The 21,301-nt window shown below is 24.9% G+C and overlaps 1 protein-coding gene across 4 annotated transcripts in view; it reads left to right on the forward strand.

Annotated features, from left to right (window-relative positions):
• Positions 1–21,301, forward strand: part of LOC136975767 (inactive histone-lysine N-methyltransferase 2E-like) — a 79,662-nt gene that overhangs the window by 43,730 nt on the left and 14,631 nt on the right. For 2 of the 4 annotated variants that reach the window (XM_067270863.1, XM_067270860.1), the window contains exons 6-18: positions 4,566–4,705; positions 5,789–5,961; positions 6,352–6,399; positions 7,843–7,995; positions 10,145–10,329; positions 10,976–11,093; positions 11,182–11,291; positions 12,038–12,121; positions 13,963–14,104; positions 16,698–16,805; positions 19,160–19,455; positions 19,875–20,103; positions 20,329–20,568. In XM_067270863.1, coding sequence (XP_067126964.1) covers positions 4,566–4,705; positions 5,789–5,961; positions 6,352–6,399; positions 7,843–7,995; positions 10,145–10,329; positions 10,976–11,093; positions 11,182–11,291; positions 12,038–12,121; positions 13,963–14,104; positions 16,698–16,805; positions 19,160–19,455; positions 19,875–20,103; positions 20,329–20,568 — 2,026 coding nt within the window. The remainder of the gene's footprint in view (positions 1–4,565; positions 4,706–5,788; positions 5,962–6,351; positions 6,400–7,842; positions 7,996–10,144; positions 10,330–10,975; positions 11,094–11,181; positions 11,292–12,037; positions 12,122–13,962; positions 14,105–16,697; positions 16,806–19,159; positions 19,456–19,874; positions 20,104–20,328; positions 20,569–21,301) is intronic. The other 2 variants (XM_067270861.1, XM_067270862.1) reach the window with 2 other exon arrangements.

Here is a 21,301-nt window from a genome sequence, read left to right on the forward strand (position 1 = left end):
TCTCTTGTCCTGAATCTTTTGTATTATTTTAGCTTTTTCCCAATTCACTATTACCTCTGTTGGGTCTGCTATAACGTACATTGCCAGTGCAGTGACTGGATGTTCTTTCTGTATGTTCCTTTTATGTTTTTAACCTCTCTTTTAATGACCTCCCTGTGGCTCTGATGTAGTAAAGCTCCTTTTTGTCACCTGTTGTCTTGTATGGGTGTTCTATAAATTCCTGCAATAAGGCTCTGGTCTATGTCTTCTTTGTCTGTACATAGCATTTGGTATATTGTTGGATTTCTTTTAAAAATTATCTTTTTATTTGTTGCAGCTCCTATTTCTTTGTAAATATTGCTTAGGGGTGCCATGTATGTATTCTTATAGAATACCTGTACAAGACGAAAGGCGACAAAAAGAGCTTTACTACATCAGAACCACAGGGAGGTCATTAAAAGAAAGATTAAAAGAACATAAAAGGAACATACAGAAAGAACATCCAGTCACTGCACTAGCAATGTACGTTATAGCAGACCCAACAGAGGTAGTAGTGAATTGGGAAAAAGCTAAAATAATACAAAAGATTCAGGACAAGAGGCACCTTAAATATGCAGAAGCATGGCAAATATACAAGATCAACCAAGAAGGACAAGCAATAAATTCTAGAGAATCAAGTAAAGTCTCAGTGGCATGGAGAGCAGGCATAATCTGAATACTTTAGTATAAAAATGGGACGAACTGTTAAAGAATTAGGCATAGTTGTGTTAATATTTTAGTTATTTATATTTTATTTTATATTTGTATATCATTTATATGTATATATATATATTTGTACAAGTAACCCGTACATATTGTATTTTTACGAGCTTGCGCACGAGACAGCTATGAAAATTCAAATGTTCAAAATCATTCCATAACAAACTTCATTTTATAAAAATCGAAAGCATTTGATTTTTATTCCTGAGGAAGGTCATTTAAATGGCCAGAAACGTTTGTTTAGTTAATAAAAAGCTGCATTTTAAAGGTTATTTTGGTCAATGTTTGATTAACCGTTTGAAATAATTATTTATAATTTTTGAAACAGAAACTATATCATTACTCTCAATAACTGTATGTGTAAGAATAAGTTTATATTATAATTATAAATACACTCATATCCAAAAAATAAGCATAATCATTAATTTTACTTATACTGTATCTCAGTATTTATTGATCAGAACAGTGTAAATTTTAATATATAAGCAAAATATTGTATTTTTTTTGCAACAAAAAATTGAAAAAAAGGAGTTAAAAAAGATGATAGATAAATAAGTAAATAAATAAATATATATATTTGACACAAAAAGTGCACCACAAAAAGGTGGCATTACAGTACTTTTAATGAAGAATTTATGTAATAATATGTAAGTTTTTTGTTTTTGTCTACAAAATCTTTTGCATAAAGTTGCCATAATAGCAAGATCTAGTGAGTAGTTATCCTGTAAGCATAAGCCTACTGAATGCAAGTATCAAATCTGGCTAATTTAATATGTGGTAATGCATATTTTAGTCTCATCAAAATTGTAAAAAAGGTATTGACTTCAGAAAGAATTATAGCTAGTTTTGTTTCATCAATTATTAATGTAGTTGATATAATTCAAATATTTAAGCTTCTTTCATTCCCAAACAATGCGTTTTTTTTTTTTTTTAAATTTAATGTGTTTCTGTTTTAATTCAAGCTGACATATGTTGTAAACATTTTAATGTTACTTAATTATATTCTTTGTTTTATTTATGTTATGATGTAATGAAATTAAACTAACTTTTGATATAAGTAAAGTGAAAATAAATCAAATGGTTAAATATTTTTAGAATTTATTTAATTATTTTAATACTTTAAAGGTTTTAATTAATATAGTATTTTAAAAAAATACACTTTTCAAATGTTGACACAAGAAAGAAATAAGTCATAAGACCAAACTAGTTGTGTGCAACACAGTTTTTAAACCTATATTGACATGTGGTTCTGAAAGTTTGGTGAGAAGTAGGGGAATTGACCAAAAATTAGAAGAAGCAGAAATGAGAGTTTTTAGAAAAATTAGTGGTGTCAATAGATGGATACAGTGGCAAAATCATATTAAAAATGAAGACATAAGAAAAAAACCTTAAGATAACAAATATTCAGTCAAGAGTGAGGCTAATCTGACAATGGGACCTTACGGTCTCGGAAATTCAGTTCGGGATGAGACTTTGCAGGTTAGTAGTATACCTCAAGGGTGTCCACCCAGAAAAATTTTAAACCGCACTAGCCAGAAGATTCCGAAAAAAAAGGATCTAAAGTTTTAAGCGCAGCTCATATATTGATTGATTTTACAGCATGGCAACGTAGCGAAATGGCTGAGTCTGTAGTGAACTTTCTTGCCACGCTGGGTTTGATCCTACCGCCTTTTTTTTTTTTTTAATTGTTTTAAAAATTATAACTTTTAAATAAAGTTAATGACCTAAAAATATTATTAATTAAATCATAAATAATTCTACTTTATTTATAAAATGACTGTTACAGCTAATTAAAATGTGAATTAAAGATGTTTTATTTTTAAAAAGTTACATACAAAGTTTCAAATGCATTTTTAATGGAGGTAAATTAAAACTTTAATTACCACTATAACAAATTTTCGGGTAGGGTTTTATTTATATAAAAAATTTTACAATATCGTCTTTATTTGTCAAATTTTTATTTTACATACAATCACCAGAATGATAATTATCATAAAAACATTGAAAACAAAAACTATTTTGACATCTTGCACAATTTATGAAGGATGATTGTGTACAAGAACAACCTTTTTTTAAAAGATCTGTTGGAAAACATACTTCGTTTACATTCATAAAAATTTCTCTTTCATCAGAAAGCCTGGAATGGAAGCCTACCAGGCATACCGGATCATTTCATTAAAAATTCGTGATGACAGTTGATGATGCACTATTGATTGTATTTTTATACAGTCTTCACGGGAGTTTATTTCTCTATTATTTTCAATCAGATACGTGCAATTTTGTATACGTTTTATTAGATTTTTTATTTGTTTATAAAAATATACGTTACAAGGTTGAACAAGAGGAGTACGTTTTGGTGGAATCACTTTAATTGTACAAGTCGGTGATTTTTCACCATCCTGAAAGATTTCGTCATATAATTCAGGCTTTGTTTGTCCATCCCAAGAGTCAATAATAGAAACTGTTTTTTTCCCACATAAGACTTTAAACAACGGTTGAGAAAGTCAATATAAAGTCCTGTCGTTAGTTTCCCAGATTTCGAAGACGTTATTACGACATTTTTATATTTTTGTGCATATTCATTTACTGTTTTTTGAACTCGGGGACCAAAGTTACCGGTTGCTTCTTGTAAACAAACAAATATGTTTTCCAATAGATCTTTTAAAAAAAGGTTGTTTGTGTAAACAATCGTCCTTCATAAATTGTGCAAGATGTCAAAATAGTTTTTGTTTTCAATGTTTTTATGATAATTATCATTCTGGTGATTGTATGTAAAATAAAAAATTGACAAATAAAGATGATATTGTAAAATTTTTTATATAAATAAAACCCTACCCGAAAATTTGTTATAGTGGTAATTAAAGGTTTAATTTACCTCCATTAAAAATGCATTTGAAACTTTGTATGTAACTTTTTAAAAATAAAACATCTTTAATTCACATTTTAATTAGCTGTAACAGTCATTTTATAAATAAAGTAGAATTATTTATGATTTAATTAATAATATTTTTAGGTCATTAACTTTATTTAAAAGTTATAATTTTTAAAACAATTAAAAAAAAAAAAAAAAAAAAAGTGGTAGGATCAAACCCAGCGTGGCAAGAAAGTTCACTACAGACTCAGCCATTTCGCTACATTGCCATGCTGTAAAATCGATTGGTATATGAGCTGCGCTTAAAACTTTAGATCCTTTTTTTTCGGTCTTCTGGCTAGTGCGCTTTAAAATTTTTCTGGGTGAACACCCTTGAGGTATACTACTAACCTGCTAAGTCTCATCTCGAACTGAATTTCCGAGACCGTAAGGTTCCCTTGTGAGATAATTTGGCCATTTGGAAAGGATGGGAGAAGACCGACTGGCCAAACAGGTATTCGAAGCTAAAATTAAACAGAAAAAACCAAAGGAACGATCTAGATGAAGGTACATTGATAGTGTTAAGCAGGCTTTAGATTTAGAGGAAAGGAATTTAACTTTAATCCCGGCAAAAAGCTTGTCTCTTGATAGGAGAGTTTGGAAAAAGTAGTGGATAGTAGTATAAAAGTTTGATTTTTTCACCATGTTGACCTGTATATACTCTGAGTAGCAGCAGATGATGACGAATCTTCAAAAGTTTACATTTTGAAGAGTATATTTGGATTGGGAAGATTTTATAATTTGACTAATATACTGTATTTTTGTTATTTTAAAATGAAACATTTGCTATTTAGTTTGAAATTATTTTATGATATTTTAATTAACTTTTTTTAGTGTATAAAAATTTAATAATAGAATTATTTTATTGACATTAATTGTGAAATTTAGTGAAATAAACTTTACATCTGTCTTTCAGTGTATGGCAACATGTTGATTGTATGGGTTTAAATCAAAATAATATACCAGAAACTTATCTGTGTGAAAAATGTGAGCCAAGAAAAGTTGATAGACAAAAAGCTAAAGCATTGCAGACACGCAAAAAGGAAGCCATGACTGGTAAGTGTTTTGATATTCAGATTAATTTTAGAGTTCAGTTGTGTGACACATACCTTTCTTTAGCACTATTTTGTATTGCACTATGTCATTATAATTATTTTGTATCTAGAATTCTACTTTTACTAACAAATAAAAAGAAGCATTGAAAATTCATAAATAATGAGTTGAACACAAAAAAGTGATACAGACTATCTATTATTTTTTACATTCACTTAACCAACAGAGTACTTTATATAATATATCCCAGCTGTGAAAGTTAAGATTTTAAACTTGTCATAACTGTTAAGAGTTTTTCAATAATTTCTTTTAAACAAAAGGATGCTTGTTATTGTGGTTTAACATACTATACCATTTAAAAAAATAAGTTTAATGTGATTTCTGCATCTGATAAAGTTTTTTTTTTTTTAATTTTTACCATAAAGTTTTGTATAATGTGCTATCATGTAAGAAAGTTTAAATCTATAAATATGTTATGTAGTTTTTTTCTCTCAATACTTTTTAAACGTAATATCTGTCTTAACATTTTGTTTGTTTCATTACAACTGGAAGTGATTGAGAGTTATCAAATAGAAAGACTACTAGGCTCTTACTATTAACTTATTGAGGTTTGATGGGGGAAGCTGTACTAAATAAAACAGTCTTAAAATATAAGCAAATGTTTGAAATGTATGTTATAAAACTTGATAACAAGATAGCTACATACTGACTATGTTATAGATTTTGTAAGAAAATTTCTATCCTGAAGATTTGTGATTTTATTTTATAGATAAAATAAAATCACAAATATTATATTAATGATACTAACAAAAGTCACTGATCCTGTACAAAGTTTGATATTTAATGATGATATTAAATTGATGTTATTCATGTAACTAAAAAGAGTATTTTCGTGAAAATTGTAATCATACAACACATGATGTACTGTACATAGTATTTGTGATTGTAAACAGAATAAAGACATTTGGCACTTTATAGATTATTATGATATACATGGATTATAACATAATCATATTTTGTATTTAAATATTTGAATTTCAATGTCAATAAATATAATATGATTTTCAAAAAAATTTGTATTTTTAGATTCCACAACTGATGATAGTGGAGATGATGAAAATTCAGTATCTCATTCTTCTGTTCAGACTGGTACAACACAGAGTGATAAAATTTCAAAGTTAAGGAAAAGAAGAAAAGATAGAAGAGGTGGTAATAAAGCTGATTCAGGAGGCTTAATAAAAAAATATAAAACTTTAAAGGTAGGTGTTAATTTTTGAATTTGAATAATAATTTTTTCTATTCGTGTAGAAAAGTAAAATAAATTCAAATTATAAGCATATATAATTTCATTTATAGTTATAATAACATTATATTATGTTACATTTAGTCAAAGTGTTTTTATTTTTACTATGATTCTTTTCTTTTGTCTCTTCCCTCCTAATCTCTGAATCCAATATTGTTTTATTAAATGATGATGTTATCTATAATTAAAATTAATATGTTCAAAAATATTAGCGTTTTCGTTCTAATATTAATATTTTTAATAAACAAAAAATATGTATATATTGCAACTTACCTCATTAATTGAAAAAAAGTTGATTGTTATAAAAAAGATGATTAATGATTAAATCGGTTCCTTCACAAAATAGGGAAATAAGGAAAGAGTTGAGAGAACGAAAACAGGAATAAGAAGAAAAGTAAGTTTCATAGTTAAAATGATTTTCATTATATTTTAATTTTTATTATAATAAACAAAATCATAATTACTGTATAAGTTTGCCATTTATTTGGTAAATTTGTCTGGATGCAGTTTGATAGGCACATTTATCAACATGACATTCTCCAGGTTTACTCAGAATAAAACTGTATTTTAAAACTAATCACTATTTGCTACTATATTTACATTACAAATGACATCTATACATTTAAAACCAGTTTAAAAACCTACATTTACAATATATGGCATATTCTACTATTCTAAATAAATCTTTTAACAAAAGATTTCTCCTTTCACTAATAGCAGATACCACATCACCATAAACACTTTAAACTTGTATAATAAAATGATTTAGATCATTTATGTTTTTTAAAGGATATATTTAGCAGTTCCAGTAAAGAAATAAGAATAGTTTTATTATAATGTATAGATGCAAGTGTTATTAAATATATTACAGTAAGAAGCATAATTCAATATTTTACTTAATTTTTCATTATTTAAATAAAAACAAGATTGGAAAGATAATTTAACTAAGTGTATTTTCATGTAATATTAGACTTACTAATTCTGAATGTATTATTATTATTATTATTATTATTTATCTTTACTATTAAGAATTCATAGATTTTTAATATGATGAAAAATGAATAAGTTACTTTTGTCAATTGGAAACTTATTTATCATCATTTTAGTGCAAAAATAAAAATATATTCATTACTGTCTTATTCTGTGTTTCACAGAATGCTATTGAAAAACTTTAATATGAATTTTAATTTTATAATAGTAATATTACAATTATATAATTGTATTATTATTATTTTTATTAAATTGTAAATTTAGATTGAAATTTATATCAAATGAATGTATAGTACTGCTATTATATTAATTTAAAGAATGAAATTGTTGTGATTTATAATTATCTGTAATGAAAACTAAAGGAAATCAAAAAGCATGATAGCATAAATGCTATATTTATTGTATTTTGCATCAGATTTCAAATCCATGACTTTTAAATGATGATAATGTTTTCAGAAAGTTTTAAAAGGCTAAAATAGAATATACCAGTTAAATTAGAAGATCTTTTGTATAACTAGATAAGCAGGCACATAAAATATACACAGAAGTACAAAACAATTGTTTGTTTAATGACATAGAGCAAATATTTGTTTAAACATATACCAATAGTCCTGGACTTACGATGAATTCTGAAACAGAACTTTATTGTAAGTTTAACTGGTCTAAGTTGAACACAAAAAATAATGGTGATAATGGGGCAGTTTTCAAGGCTGCCCCTAATGAAAATAAACATAATTTCTGAAATTAATAACATTATTTATTTATCATTTTAAAAATATTTTGTTGCTGGTTTTTTCCTTTGTATAATCACCAGTTACATGACAATAAAAGCAATTATTGTTTACAGACAAAAAGTGAAAGTACATCAACTGCAGATGAAGAAGCACAAGATTCTTGGGAATCTAGCATTGGTGAATGGTCAATGAAATATGAAGAAGCATCTATTAATCAGTATACACCAGAAGTACAATTATTAGCTGGATCACTTGCTAATCACAATGTAAGCATTTTTAATTATAATGTAAAGTTTTTTATTTTACATAAATAAATACTTTTATATTGAAATAATTATAATTAAGACATATTTACAATCAATAGTTAATAGTATTTTATAAAACATTTTACTTTCCATATTTTTTTATGATGTATTGCTTTTTGTGAAGAAATAATTACTTATGAATTTTAATTTATATAAATATTTTAAATAGTTGAACATGATTGGACTGATTGGATCAATTTAGATTTTTTGAATGTCTTTATATGTATCATTAGTCCAAATTTGTTTGTTGATTATCATATCTTAAAGTTGCTAAAAACAACATAATCTGTTACACAAACATTTAAGCTTGAATTTATGAAAATAACAGTAGAATTTTACTTTAACTTTACTGAAGGTGAGTCATTTTGCTATGTTAAATGAAAGCATTAGCTAAATGACACATTTTTCAGTTTTTTATTTATAAGAAGTTTTCTGTTTGTTGATATTTATAGATTTTTTTAATATAATTCAATATTTATTTAAATTTTAAATAAGCAAGCAATATAATATAAGTCTGTACATTACAAAAGAAGTATTCAAAATGCAAACATCTTCAGTATTCTTAACACATTTAGTGCTGAAGATGCCTTGCCCAATATGCTGAGGATACTCAAGTTTGATTATATTATCACTTGACTTTTAGAATATTTTGGATTTTATATTCTATTTAAAATGGAGTTGTTTATAAATCATATATATAATAATAATTTAATTTAAAAACTTTTTAAGTAAAACTAAAACAATACTATTATTGTAATTGTGTGCAACATTTATCTCTTTTAAACTAATTTAATTCTTTCATTTTTTTAAAAATATTTAATTGTTTTTACTATATTGTATTATCTCTTATTAAGTAAGGAAGAAGGGCATTTCCTTTTATATACTGTAAGACCTAAATAATTAAAATGAATGATGTAGAAATTATTATTGTTGAACCTGCATTGTCATGTTTTTATTTTTAAAATACCTAAAACTACAGTAAATTGTTAATTTCTGTTTTTTTATTTAAAAAATTTGTTTCTAAATTTACTTATCCAAACTTAAAAAAATTTTTCTTTTACTTCATCATCCATTCTTAATATCTTTTTCTTTTCCTTCATTTTTATGGCATACATTAATTTTTACTATTACATTTAGCTAATCACTGTTTACATTTTAAATTGTGCTGCTGTAACACTTTCTGCTGATTTAAAGAATATCTTTCCAAACTTCAGTTTATGATTTTTACTTTGATTTAAATAATAAAAAGTACTAGATTTATGAAATATAGATATAGATAAGTTTTATAAAATTTTAAGAAATTATCTACCTATAATATCTGAATTAAAAATGTAAAAATTCTATAAAACAGAGATGTTAATTTACTGTACAGTACTTTAAGTATGAGAGATATTCCTTGATATTAATGTCCAATTATTTATCAATGTGCACAATAAATAATATACAGCTTCTTCTATGCTTTGACTATCATTGGGTATATTCTTATACAAACAATATCACAAACTTGACATATATTATTAGTAATGTAACAATAAAATTACAAAAATTAACTATGCTCATTAAATGAGAGGTGATTGAATATTAATAAAGTCATTTGAGAAATTGTGAGCTATCCTTTAAATATTTATTTTTGATGTTAGATTTTATGAATAATTTTATTTGAACAACCAAGCCAGTATTTTCAATCAAGGTAATTTAGTCTAAAGGTAGGTGGTTAGGCCATTGCCTTGTTCTAATTTTAATATTAAATTTAATTCAAACTTAATATGATTAATTTATAATATTCTGAAAGAAAAAGTTGATTTGGAACAAGATTTGAACCTACAACTTCTGATAATACATGATAATACATCTGCATAGTTAGCAGATTATCTGTCTGGATCTCCATTCAAATATCAGATGGAGATCTTTTCTTACAGAATACATAAATCATTAATAAAAGTAGTACAAGATGACAGCTTAAGACCAAATTGCTTCAGATTGATATTAGCCAAGCTATAGACTGAAATTAATCTGGCATTTAGTGATAAACTTTACTAAATCTTTTGACTAAATTCAAAGAATTTAAAATTTATTTAAAGTTCAAAACAATTATTCTGTATTTTAATAGAATGAGACAGTGAAAAAGATTTTAGAACAGCTTCGGACTCGACTATGCAAGGTTGTTGATTTTTCTAACAAGAAAAGATTGGTAGCAACATCAGATATAACATGTGATCAAGTTATTGTTGAATATAAAGGAAAATTTTTATCATCATCACAGTTCTTTGAACAAAATCCTGTATTTAATAAAAGGTAATTATTCTAAAATTTTTAATAATTCAATTTTTATTACAGAAATTGTCTATCATTTGTGAAATTGAATTTCTGAAGCATGTACTCATAATATTACAAAATATTCAGTATGTCTTTTATGAGCATATAAATCAAAAACAAGTATTCTACAGAAATCAAAATGGAAAAGAATTTAGAATCAAAATTTGTACAATAAAATTTAATATATTTTTGAAGATGTATGTATCAATTGCAGTTAGTTTTATATTTTTTTTCCCCTCCAACACTATTTGAGATTTTAAACATCAAATCTTCTCAGACCGAGATCAAGAAGAGCTTCAAAATAATGGTAAACTCTGCTATGTGATGATATTGTGGTATGAAGAGAATAATAAAGCCTATGTTTCTTATATGTTTAATTTAAAATACATATGTATATTTCATTTTATTTTTTGATTGATATATTAAAAAGATTTTATAAATTATTAATTAGAATTAAGTGCAAATTAACAACAATAATTTACAGATTAAAAAATTTTTAATAATTGATTCATTTAAATTCCATAGAAGTATTATTATAGCATTATTGTAATAAAAACATAAAAGTAAATTATCTCTTAAAATTTTTCTTTTTCATATTAAAAATTGTATTGATTTTTGTTTTTAGATCATATCCATTTGTATTGTTTTTCAAAATTGATAAGCATAGTGATATATGTATTGATGCTCGAGAATATGGCAATGAAGCTAGATATGTAAGAAGATCTTGTACTCCTAATGCTGAGGTATCAATTTAATGATAATTTTCAATTTGAAATTATTAATAATGTTGATTCATTTATATAACCAAAGTAAATTATTTTAATATTCTAGATAAGACCAGTGGTTAATAATGGACTTTTATACATTTACTTATTTTCTTCAAAAGATATAGAAAAAGATGAGGAAATTACAATTCCTTTTGATCTTTCATACATGGAATGGTATGTACTTTATTTAATTATAAAATTAAATTTTTTAGGAAGTGATAAATTATTACATATATTAATTGGAATTTAACTGTTCAATAATGTTTAGTATTTTAACAGTTAAATATACAGTGAAACCTGTTTTTATGCGATGGATAGGGACCGCATAAAAAAAATCGCACGAAACTTCACGAGTGGCTATAAAAAATAGTTTTTGCAACACAATTAAAAAAATATTTTTTTTTTATGCGGTCAATAGGGACCGCATAAAAAAAGTCTCACATAGAAAATAACTCAAAACCGTACGAAATAGAATTTATTGACAACAGATGTCAGCACTTGACTGCATTGTCTCGTCTATCATCTGTTTTACATATTTTTGTCCAGGTGGTGTTTTGTTGACTTAAAAAATAAATTATTTCATTTTTCGCATATTCATGCAATAATATTACTATAATAAGTTCATTTAGCTATAATAAGTCAACGTGAGACATGATAAATCGCACGAGACTAGTCGCCAACTATACCGCACAAATAAAAAATTGCACAAAAAAAGATCGCATAAAAACAGGTTTGACTGTATACATTATGAAGTAATTCTAACATGCCTAAAATATTATTTATTATGTTATATAGATTGAAATTTTGACATTATTGATATTGCAAATATATTTTTATTATTTATTCCTCTTTTGTGAAATCATGAAATCTCAAAGCCAATCTAAAAATTTTATTAATAAAACAAATTTTCTTCTTTCCAGTGTAAGAGATATTGATTGTGCTTGTGGTAAAGAAGAATGCTCTGTTGTTTCACTTCATAAGAAGAATGGTCTCAGAGACTTAAGGTATTAATAAGAAATTCCTCTAATATTGAATTAAAATAATTTAGTTTTTCTTACAATTTTATTCTCCAAAAATATTTAGTATTTGAACTTAAATATGTCAGAATACTTAAAAAATTAGTTTTATCTATACCTTAAGTTAATTAAAATTAAATTTATTAATCAGCTAAAAACAAATTATATAATGATAGTTTTATTTTTTTATTTTTCAAAAAAAAAAAAAAAAAGTCTGATGATAAGTAAATTATGAAGAAGTAGAATGTGAAGTAGAAAGAAAATAGTGGTTAAAATTTTTCTTCTGAAAACAGTTTTGATATTTATCATTATTATTCTTGGAATCTCATAATCACTGAACAAAGCAACTGAAAACAATTTTAATAATAAAATTTAACAAAATTTGTTTTTGTTTTATAAAAATATGTACAAAACATTATGAATAATTAAATTCTGTACTACATGTATATAATAACTTTTTACAATACAAATACAGTTTCATGTATTCCCAAGATATCTCAACCTGAAAAAAAAAGAACCAGACTGTTGGACCCGAGATATCTCATTCCTGTATCGGAACATTTTTTTTAACACTAGATGTCACTACTCGTCATAATTATCATATTAAAACTAACTTCTGAAATATGGTTTTTAGTGTTTTTACATTTTTTAATATGTCTGTTTTGTTTGGGCAAAATAGAAAATAATTTGGAATGATACAATATTGACAATTATTATTTTTTTCTAAAATGTTTAACCTATCCCATATTAAAATTTTTTTCCATTGCATGTGGTCGCCATGTTGAATTTTTGTTGATGTTAAGCCTAATGAAAAAAAAATTTTTTAAAATAATAATTGTGTCTACTGTATCGTTAAAAATTATTTTCTTATTTTTCACAAACAAAATAAATATATTGAAAAATATAAAAACAAAAAAATTATATTTTGTACGTTCATTTTAATATAAAAATTATGATGCATAGCAACATCTTGTATCAAAAACGTTTCGATGCAGAAACGAGTATGTTTGGGGTTGACAGATCAGGTCAAATGAGGTCAACATGAAATTACTCGGGAACAACATGGACAGGTTAATTTTCATTATGCTTAAAATTGAAAAAATTTAACGCAAAGTGACACGCATAGGACAAAAATTTCAACATGGGATAATTTAAAGTTTGAATGTTTCTCTATTTTCAAGCAAATTTTCAAATTTGTATTTACAACAGAAAAAATTTTTTTTACTACATTTCTGTATAAATTAAAAAGACCTCCAAGATGGGAAGTTGATTTTCATTTGTCATTTGTTGCTTGGTGTGAATCAAAACCAAGAAGAATTGTTCAATAATATATGGTACTTGTGGGTTGTAATAATATATTAAGGTTATATTGGTAGTGGAGTACACTGTAATAATGTACAGTATCTATGAGAATAAATGTTTAAACAATAATGTATTGAGTATTGTTCTGGGCAGCCTCATGGATGAGAAATGTTAGATATTGTTTCTAAAAGTTTGCTACAACTTTTTAAGTAAAATTAGCTAAAATGCTATAGAAAATTTTTTCCCAAAATTTAAACCCTGAGTTTCATAATTAAAATTGTAATTAAAGTAAAAATTTGCAAAGTGATTGAAATAAGTTATACATAAAAATATATATTTTATATAAATTTTGTTTATTTTTAAATGATATATGTTAAAAAATAAACTAGATGGAAGTTAGGAGAAAGAATAAGTGTACATGCAGTTATATTAAATTGATTGTAATAATTTATTTATCATCATAAATAATTTTTATAATTACTTTAAATATAACGTTAATAATATAAATCATTTTTAAAAACTTTCAGTTCATCTGAAAAGAAAAAGAAAGGAAAGAAATTTCCAGAATTAGATAATAATGATAACCAATCTTCTGTAGTTGGAAATTCAGTTATATCTAACTCTCCTTGTAAAATACAAAAGAATTCACCCATAAAAAATATTTATCAGGTTTGTAATATACTTTTATTTTTACAGTATAAGTTATTAAAATATAACAGTTGTAATAAATACTTGAAGTATTAAATAATCAATTTTAGAGAACAATTATTGCAATGTACTATAGACATGTGAAATATTTAAGACAAATTTATTTTACTTTTTCTAAAAAGTATAAATATAATAAAGCATGTAGTAAAGATAGTAAATAAACGAAAAGTATTTATTTTTTATTGAAATGCATTTAGATTTATGGTGCATCTTGTCCCTTGGCATTCATTTATCTCATTTTAGATCTAATTGTGCTGGTAATGGGCATAAATAAAACTCTTCTTAATATCTATAAAGGTAAAAAAAAGCACTTATTTGTAAATTAGTATTCGGAAAAATAGTATTCAAGTGTAGAGAGATTTGTTTGTCAAAATAATGTAATTAAATATCTTAAATTGATTCATTATTTGATTTTCTTTCTCAGATAAACTAATTTTACAAATAAAAAATGTACTTAATTAGTATTTTTAAATTGACTATACAAAAAAATCATTTATAGACGAAAAGAAATTAAAGTTATAGGAAATGATAAGCCATCTTATAGTAAAATGCATATTGTTGCTGATTAAATTTAAAATTATGGAGTCTGTGTTTTAAGACTTCATAATGAATACGGGACACATCTTTTTACTTTGAAATAATTTATAGGTAAATACAAATAACATCATTTATATCCTAAAATACACTATTCATTATTTAGTATGCTTTGAAAAATGGTAATTGGGTGTTTTTAATTTTTGTTGGTATATTTTAATTTAGAGTTACATCATGTGATGGTTTGATGTTTTTTAACATTAAGATTTCTTTCACTGGAATGGTTGAGTTATTGAGTGAAAATGATGAGTTTCTCAATATTGAAGAATTTTAATGTATTTTTGAAATTTGAATTGCTCAATTTAACTCAAAGATAAAATAAGTGTATGAAATATGATAGAAATTATCCAATAACCTGACATTAGTTGAAAAATCTGATATTCTATTTGTTGCTAAATTTATTTATTTTTTTTATGTGGATAGTGAAATAATTTTGTTAAATAAACAGGCATCATTTTTGAAAATTTTTTTGAAATAAGCCTGTTGTTATAACTTTTAATACTTTTCTATTATTTACTCTAATAACTATACTGTGTCAGTAATTGTTATTCAATGATTCTAAGATATATTTTTGAGCTAAGATCAATTAGCTGGTTTATTGTAAATATTCTGTTGTATATTTATTGGTTTTGAGTTAAAACAGACAAGGTTAGCCAATTGGAACATTGTCTAGAAAGGCAATACTTTATTTGGATCATTGGAAATTTTTATTTATGTAATAAAACACTTATATCTATAAAGAAAACAATATTAAAGCATTATTTAAAATTACTGCTAGAGACATATGTACAAAAATATACTAATTATTTTGTTCAACAAAGTTTTGTTTACACCTATTTTTAGAAACCACACCTAATGTGCATAATAGATCTGGATAGAATGGGATAAGATGTTTTACTTTCATGGATATAGAACTGATTATGAAATAAGTTTAAACGATGAGTTAAATGGATGACATTCTGTGGAACAAATGATATAAACATTTGATTTTCTTATGTCAGACAAGTTTTTTGTTTGCAAAATTGTTAATTGTAAATGAATATGTGCACAACTTATATATCTAGAAAATTTTTGAGTAAAAATTGAATTGCATGTTTTAGTAAAATGAAATAAATATTGTTTTTTATATTTTCAAACATAGAACAAAGAAATTTAGAGTTGATATTACAAACAACCAGACACTATTCTTAAAATTATTGTTTATATCTCAATAATTATAAGAGATGCAACATAATGACAAATGTTACAAATAATAATTAATAACATTTACATATATACATTGATATAAAATCATAATTACTAAATTTAGTATTTGTTGAATATAAAATTACTATCAATAAAAAAACCAATTAATTTATAGTAATTTTATAACCACACAACATTTAATTTTTTTGTTTCTAAAAGTTCATCAAATAATGTAATTGAAATGAAAATTCACAAACAGAAAGACAAAACAGTAAAAACAATTATTGTTGTTGTTGATACTTTTGAATTAGTTTGTAAAATAAAAGTACTGTAAATGTTTAATTAAAATAATACATATCTAAGAACTAAAAGGGGATTTCACTTCATGAGAATGAGGTCATTTGAAAACTGTTTTACAGGTTAAGAGTTAAGAATATAAGTATTATGTCTTGTTAATAAAATAATTCAGTCATTTATTTATTCTGCTTTTTACTTTGTACTATTAATATTCAGTTTAAAAACCTTGACAATTCCTTCTTTTTCATTTTTATATAACAATTTTGAGATGAAATTCTTTCTAGTATTTGGCATTCAATACTGACAGTAAAATGTTAAATCTTCAATTAAAAGTTAAGGCTGAAGAATATTAATTAATATGAAATATTTTCAAAATAATTTATTTAAATAATATAAAAAAAATGTGGTTTTTCACTATTACAAAGTACTTTTTATTTATATTACTAAATAATGATTAATATAATTGTGTTGATTTCAGTCTACACCAATATCTCACACAGTATCATCCCCTGCTGATACAACATTGGATTCTAATAAACCTAATCAAGAAGAACATGAACAAGATGAACAGTCATGCAGAAAAATGGTTGGTTTTTTTAATATTAATTCTAATATTGTCATGAAAATTAATTAGTTCCTATTTCTAAATTATTTAAATTATGTATCTATTTAATATATAGAGTCCGTAGAACATACAAAGATTTTTAAATTTTTATTACGCAAAAAAGTCAGTCAAAGAAATTAACGAATGTTTTTACTTTTATTACCAACAGATTAAATGTAATTTAATATAAAGGTTTTACTTTTGTGATCAATAATAAAAGAGTTCCTGACAAAAGAATCACAAAGTATCTTTTGTATTGACTCACTTGATTGTGGCATTACTTTTACCAATATTAATAGTAAAATTTTTCTTATAAAATATTGTACTGTAATATATTATATTATATAAATTTTATTTATACATACAGATTCTATTACAGTTTTTTTATTCATTAAAAAAATTCTTAATGTTCTGCAACCTCTTACAATTTAAATGCCTTCTACAAAAAGTTAAATGTTGCTAATGAATGATTTTTATGATTTAGAAATAATTTCAGTTTTAGTTTATAACCAGTGGCGGTTATAAACTAAAACCTGGGTTAGGGGGTGGCGAGCAGGGAAATTGCCCAGGACCTCGCTCTTGCGGGGGCCTCATGCAACAACTCGAGTAGAAAAAAGTTGATATTTAAAACTTTTTATTTTATCCTTAGCTATTAGTTATAAGCCGCAAACATCATTTTTAAATCCCTGCGTGTATCTTTTAAGGCATTTATGTACCTTAGTTTATCATCATTACTAGTTTGTCATCTTTATGACTGTTAACTTTTATAAATCTTCTAATATAATATTCTAACACTCTAAATTTATTTATTTATAACTTTTGCATTTCTTGTCAATCATCAGAAATATCTATTTTCAATTCACATACTTTGCACAAAGGAGAAGGGCCTCACAAAGATCTGCTGCCCGGAGCCTTGCAATCATTAAGGCTGCCGCTGTTTATAACATATGGAATCAGACTGTTACAAGTTTTAATAAAACTTAAAATCAAAATATTGTCAGTTTTTATATTACTTGAGATTTGCATTTTTTTAAATGTAGCTAAAAAACAATTGTTTTTGTGAATAGTTTTTAAATGTAATTCTATTTAACTAATTTATATTTTAAACAAAATTTGGTGACAATTTGTTTCTATTTAAGTATTCAGATAATTTTTTTATATATGTTGCATTTATTAATCTCGTTACTCATAGCTGCATTAACAAAATTATTACATAATGATTTAATTAATTCAATAATTTTATATAATGGTTTTTTGGAATTAATAGTTCTCAGAACTGGCAAACATCTAATAAATAACAATAAAAGTAAATAAATCCTTTTTTTTTTTAAATCTAGAATGCTTTAATTATAGATTGAGATTTACAGCAATAAATCTTTTTTATTGAATGTTTTTAATCATTAATAATTAATCCTATCTGTAATATGGTTAGATAAAAATTTTTACTAAAATATTAGGTAAACTCTGGCATGAAATATGACATATTTGACCAAAATTTTCTATTAATTCTTTTAATTACAGGAAAATATCTGTTAATAATACTTATTTCAGTGTATTTGCAATTGAGTATTGATTTTGGTTTTAATTATAGTATCTGGAATTATAATCAGAACAAATCATTATTACTGATACAAAACTGTAAAAAACAATTTTATATATATTTATCTGTAACAACTTTACTATTAAAAATTTTTAAAAGCAAACGTTGGATATATTTATTTTCAATATAGTAAGTTCTCATTTAATGCTGATTGATAGATTCTTGGAAACTGCAACATTAAGTGAAATGACAAGTAATTAAATCAATTTTGCCATAATCCAATTGATGTAAACAAGATAAATTGTTAATTATAATCCAAAAAAATGTTAAGTGAGGTACTTTTTACAGTTCAGTAAATAACTATTTTTTAATTTTATTATTGTTTTACATTATTGTTAAAATTAGAATTATTTTACTATAATAACATCTACCATATAATTATATACCATATTTAACTGTAAAATCATTAGTTTTACATATATATATATATAATTATATAATTTTTAAACTATATTAAAAGATGCATATGCACATTGTTAATATTGTTAAACACGCATTCATAAACATGTACTGTACATGTAATTATATATGGCTAAATTTCATACAAATAAACATGGTTCACCTGCTGCTATTCTTATTTTTCTGTTCATTATCTTGTTAATCTATGCTTTTATATTTCTTAATCATTACAATTGTTATTTTGTAAATTTTGATAAATGATTATTGTTATAATTTTAAAAATTTCTGAAAATGTTTACTTTAAATTCAATATTTGCAAAATAATTTCATTTTATAGACCAGAGAAGAACGTAAAATCGATGCAATAATGAGAGCTTTTGAACGTATGGAAAAAACTGCAAAACGTCGACAACAAGCGTTAGAACGCATGGCACAACAAAAAGCACAACAACAGAAACAAGAAGTAGAGAAAGATAATTCTGATGCTCTGTTTATAAAATCAGAATCAAATATAGGTGAAGAAGAAAGTTCAAATTTACAGTCTAGTGGAGATGCAGCATGTAATGAAGAAGCTAAAGTAGCTTTAGTAACATGTCAAAATAACTCAGTTAATAATTGTAGGCATAAAAAAGGGTAAGGAAATATATTTATTATAAAATTAATGATTAAATAAATTGATGTAAAACTTAATTATTTTGAATTTTTAATGAAAATTATAAAATGTGTAAACATCTGCAAACTAAGTGACAATTACTATTCATTGTGTTTTACCATGTTGTCATAGAAAGAATTGTTGCAATATGTTTTTACTAGTTTTTATTTTTTGCTCAGATTATTTACAATTCTAATATAGAGATGGCTTTGGAAAATCTTTATCATAAAACACATACTCACAATAGATTTTAATTAGAAAAGTTGTCTTCATCATATGCAAGTTTGAGAAATGTTACCAAATAGTTGTCACCCAAGTGTTTAAACAACTGTAAAATAATAATTTTTCTGTTTTCCAAACTTCTAACAATAAAACAAAAATATCAAAACTTTAATTAAAGGAAAAGAAGAAGAGGTTCTGGAACTCCAGCAAGGAGGAGGACTCGATCAAATAGTGGTGGGTCTGATATCATGTCACCTGATGAATTACCTTCTTCGGGTATCAATCCTGTCACTATAACTTCTGCAATATCTCCACCTAATATTGTGACTAGTATTTCAACAACAACCAGTACAACTATTACCTCTAATGCAGTCAGCAATAACAGTGCATTTCCAAAAACAAAGAAGGTAATTAAAAAGACAATAAATTAATAAAAAAAAATTGTTATATTTATTTGAAGTTTAAGGTTACAGATATAAATTAATGAAAGAAATTATTTTATAAAATCTATCTAAAGTTTGTTGTTTGCAATAGCAGATAACATTTAACTAGAGACGTTTCTTACAAAATAAGAATACTTCCATTAGATACTGAAGTTTTGAAATTTTGCTTATCAATTTTTCTATATATAGTTTTTGATGCAGGAATGGCTACAGGAGAAAGCTGAAACATCAGTACCTGTATCATGTCCTTTAACTATTCATACTGAACTTAGCTGGAATTTATCAACAGCAAGTCCTACATGTTACGTAAGGTGCACCAGGGACAGTCCAAATGCAGGTGGTATATCATCAGCTCATCTCCGTCGTAACAGTACTTCCTGTATGGGTCAAGGAGGAAAATCATCATCGAGTCTAGGATCTGCAAAAAAGGTATTATTTTGATTTCAGTCTTTACATCAGTGATAATATTTTTCATTAACAATTTTAAGCACATGCTTTAATATACAGTAATACTGTTTTTTGGTTTTATATTATTTTAATATCAAAAATAAAAAATGAACTTCTGTTTTAGGAAGTATTTCAATCATCTGTTAAAAATAAAGAATGTAACAAAGGTGACAGAATAATATTACATAACAGTTTAAAACACAAATATATACTTATTCATTTTTGATGTTACTGTATATCCATCAGCAGTATATAATTTATTTTTAGTACCCAAAATTTTTCTGAAAATTAGAAAATCCTGACACACAAAATAAAATATTTTTTATGAATGAATTAATAGGATATTTCAAACTATGTAGCAAAAATTAATTTAAGTGCATATCATCAAAGGATAGCATACACAATTATAAACTTGATGTAATATGTTGGCATGTGCTTGCTGGATCTCTTATAACTAGTGGAAAACTAAAGAAGAAGAATCCAAAAATGAATTTGATTTAATGTTTATGATAGAAGATACAGTGGAAACACTGTATCTTCTATATTATAAACATTGGATTTCAAATTTTCTAATTTTTGCTTCTTCTAGGATGCAAAAATTAGAATATATTTTAACCCTCATTTTTTAGGATCTAATCTGCAAATCCATTCACTCTTTTTTAATTTAAACTTGATTGGTATTTCTTTACCTTTTTTAAAAGTCTAACAATGAAGT

The sequence above is a fragment of the Centruroides vittatus genome, unplaced genomic scaffold, assembly GCF_030686945.1.
Source record: "Centruroides vittatus isolate TY-2023 unplaced genomic scaffold, ASM3068694v2 contig_388, whole genome shotgun sequence".
Lineage (NCBI taxonomy): Eukaryota > Metazoa > Arthropoda > Arachnida > Scorpiones > Buthidae > Centruroides > Centruroides vittatus.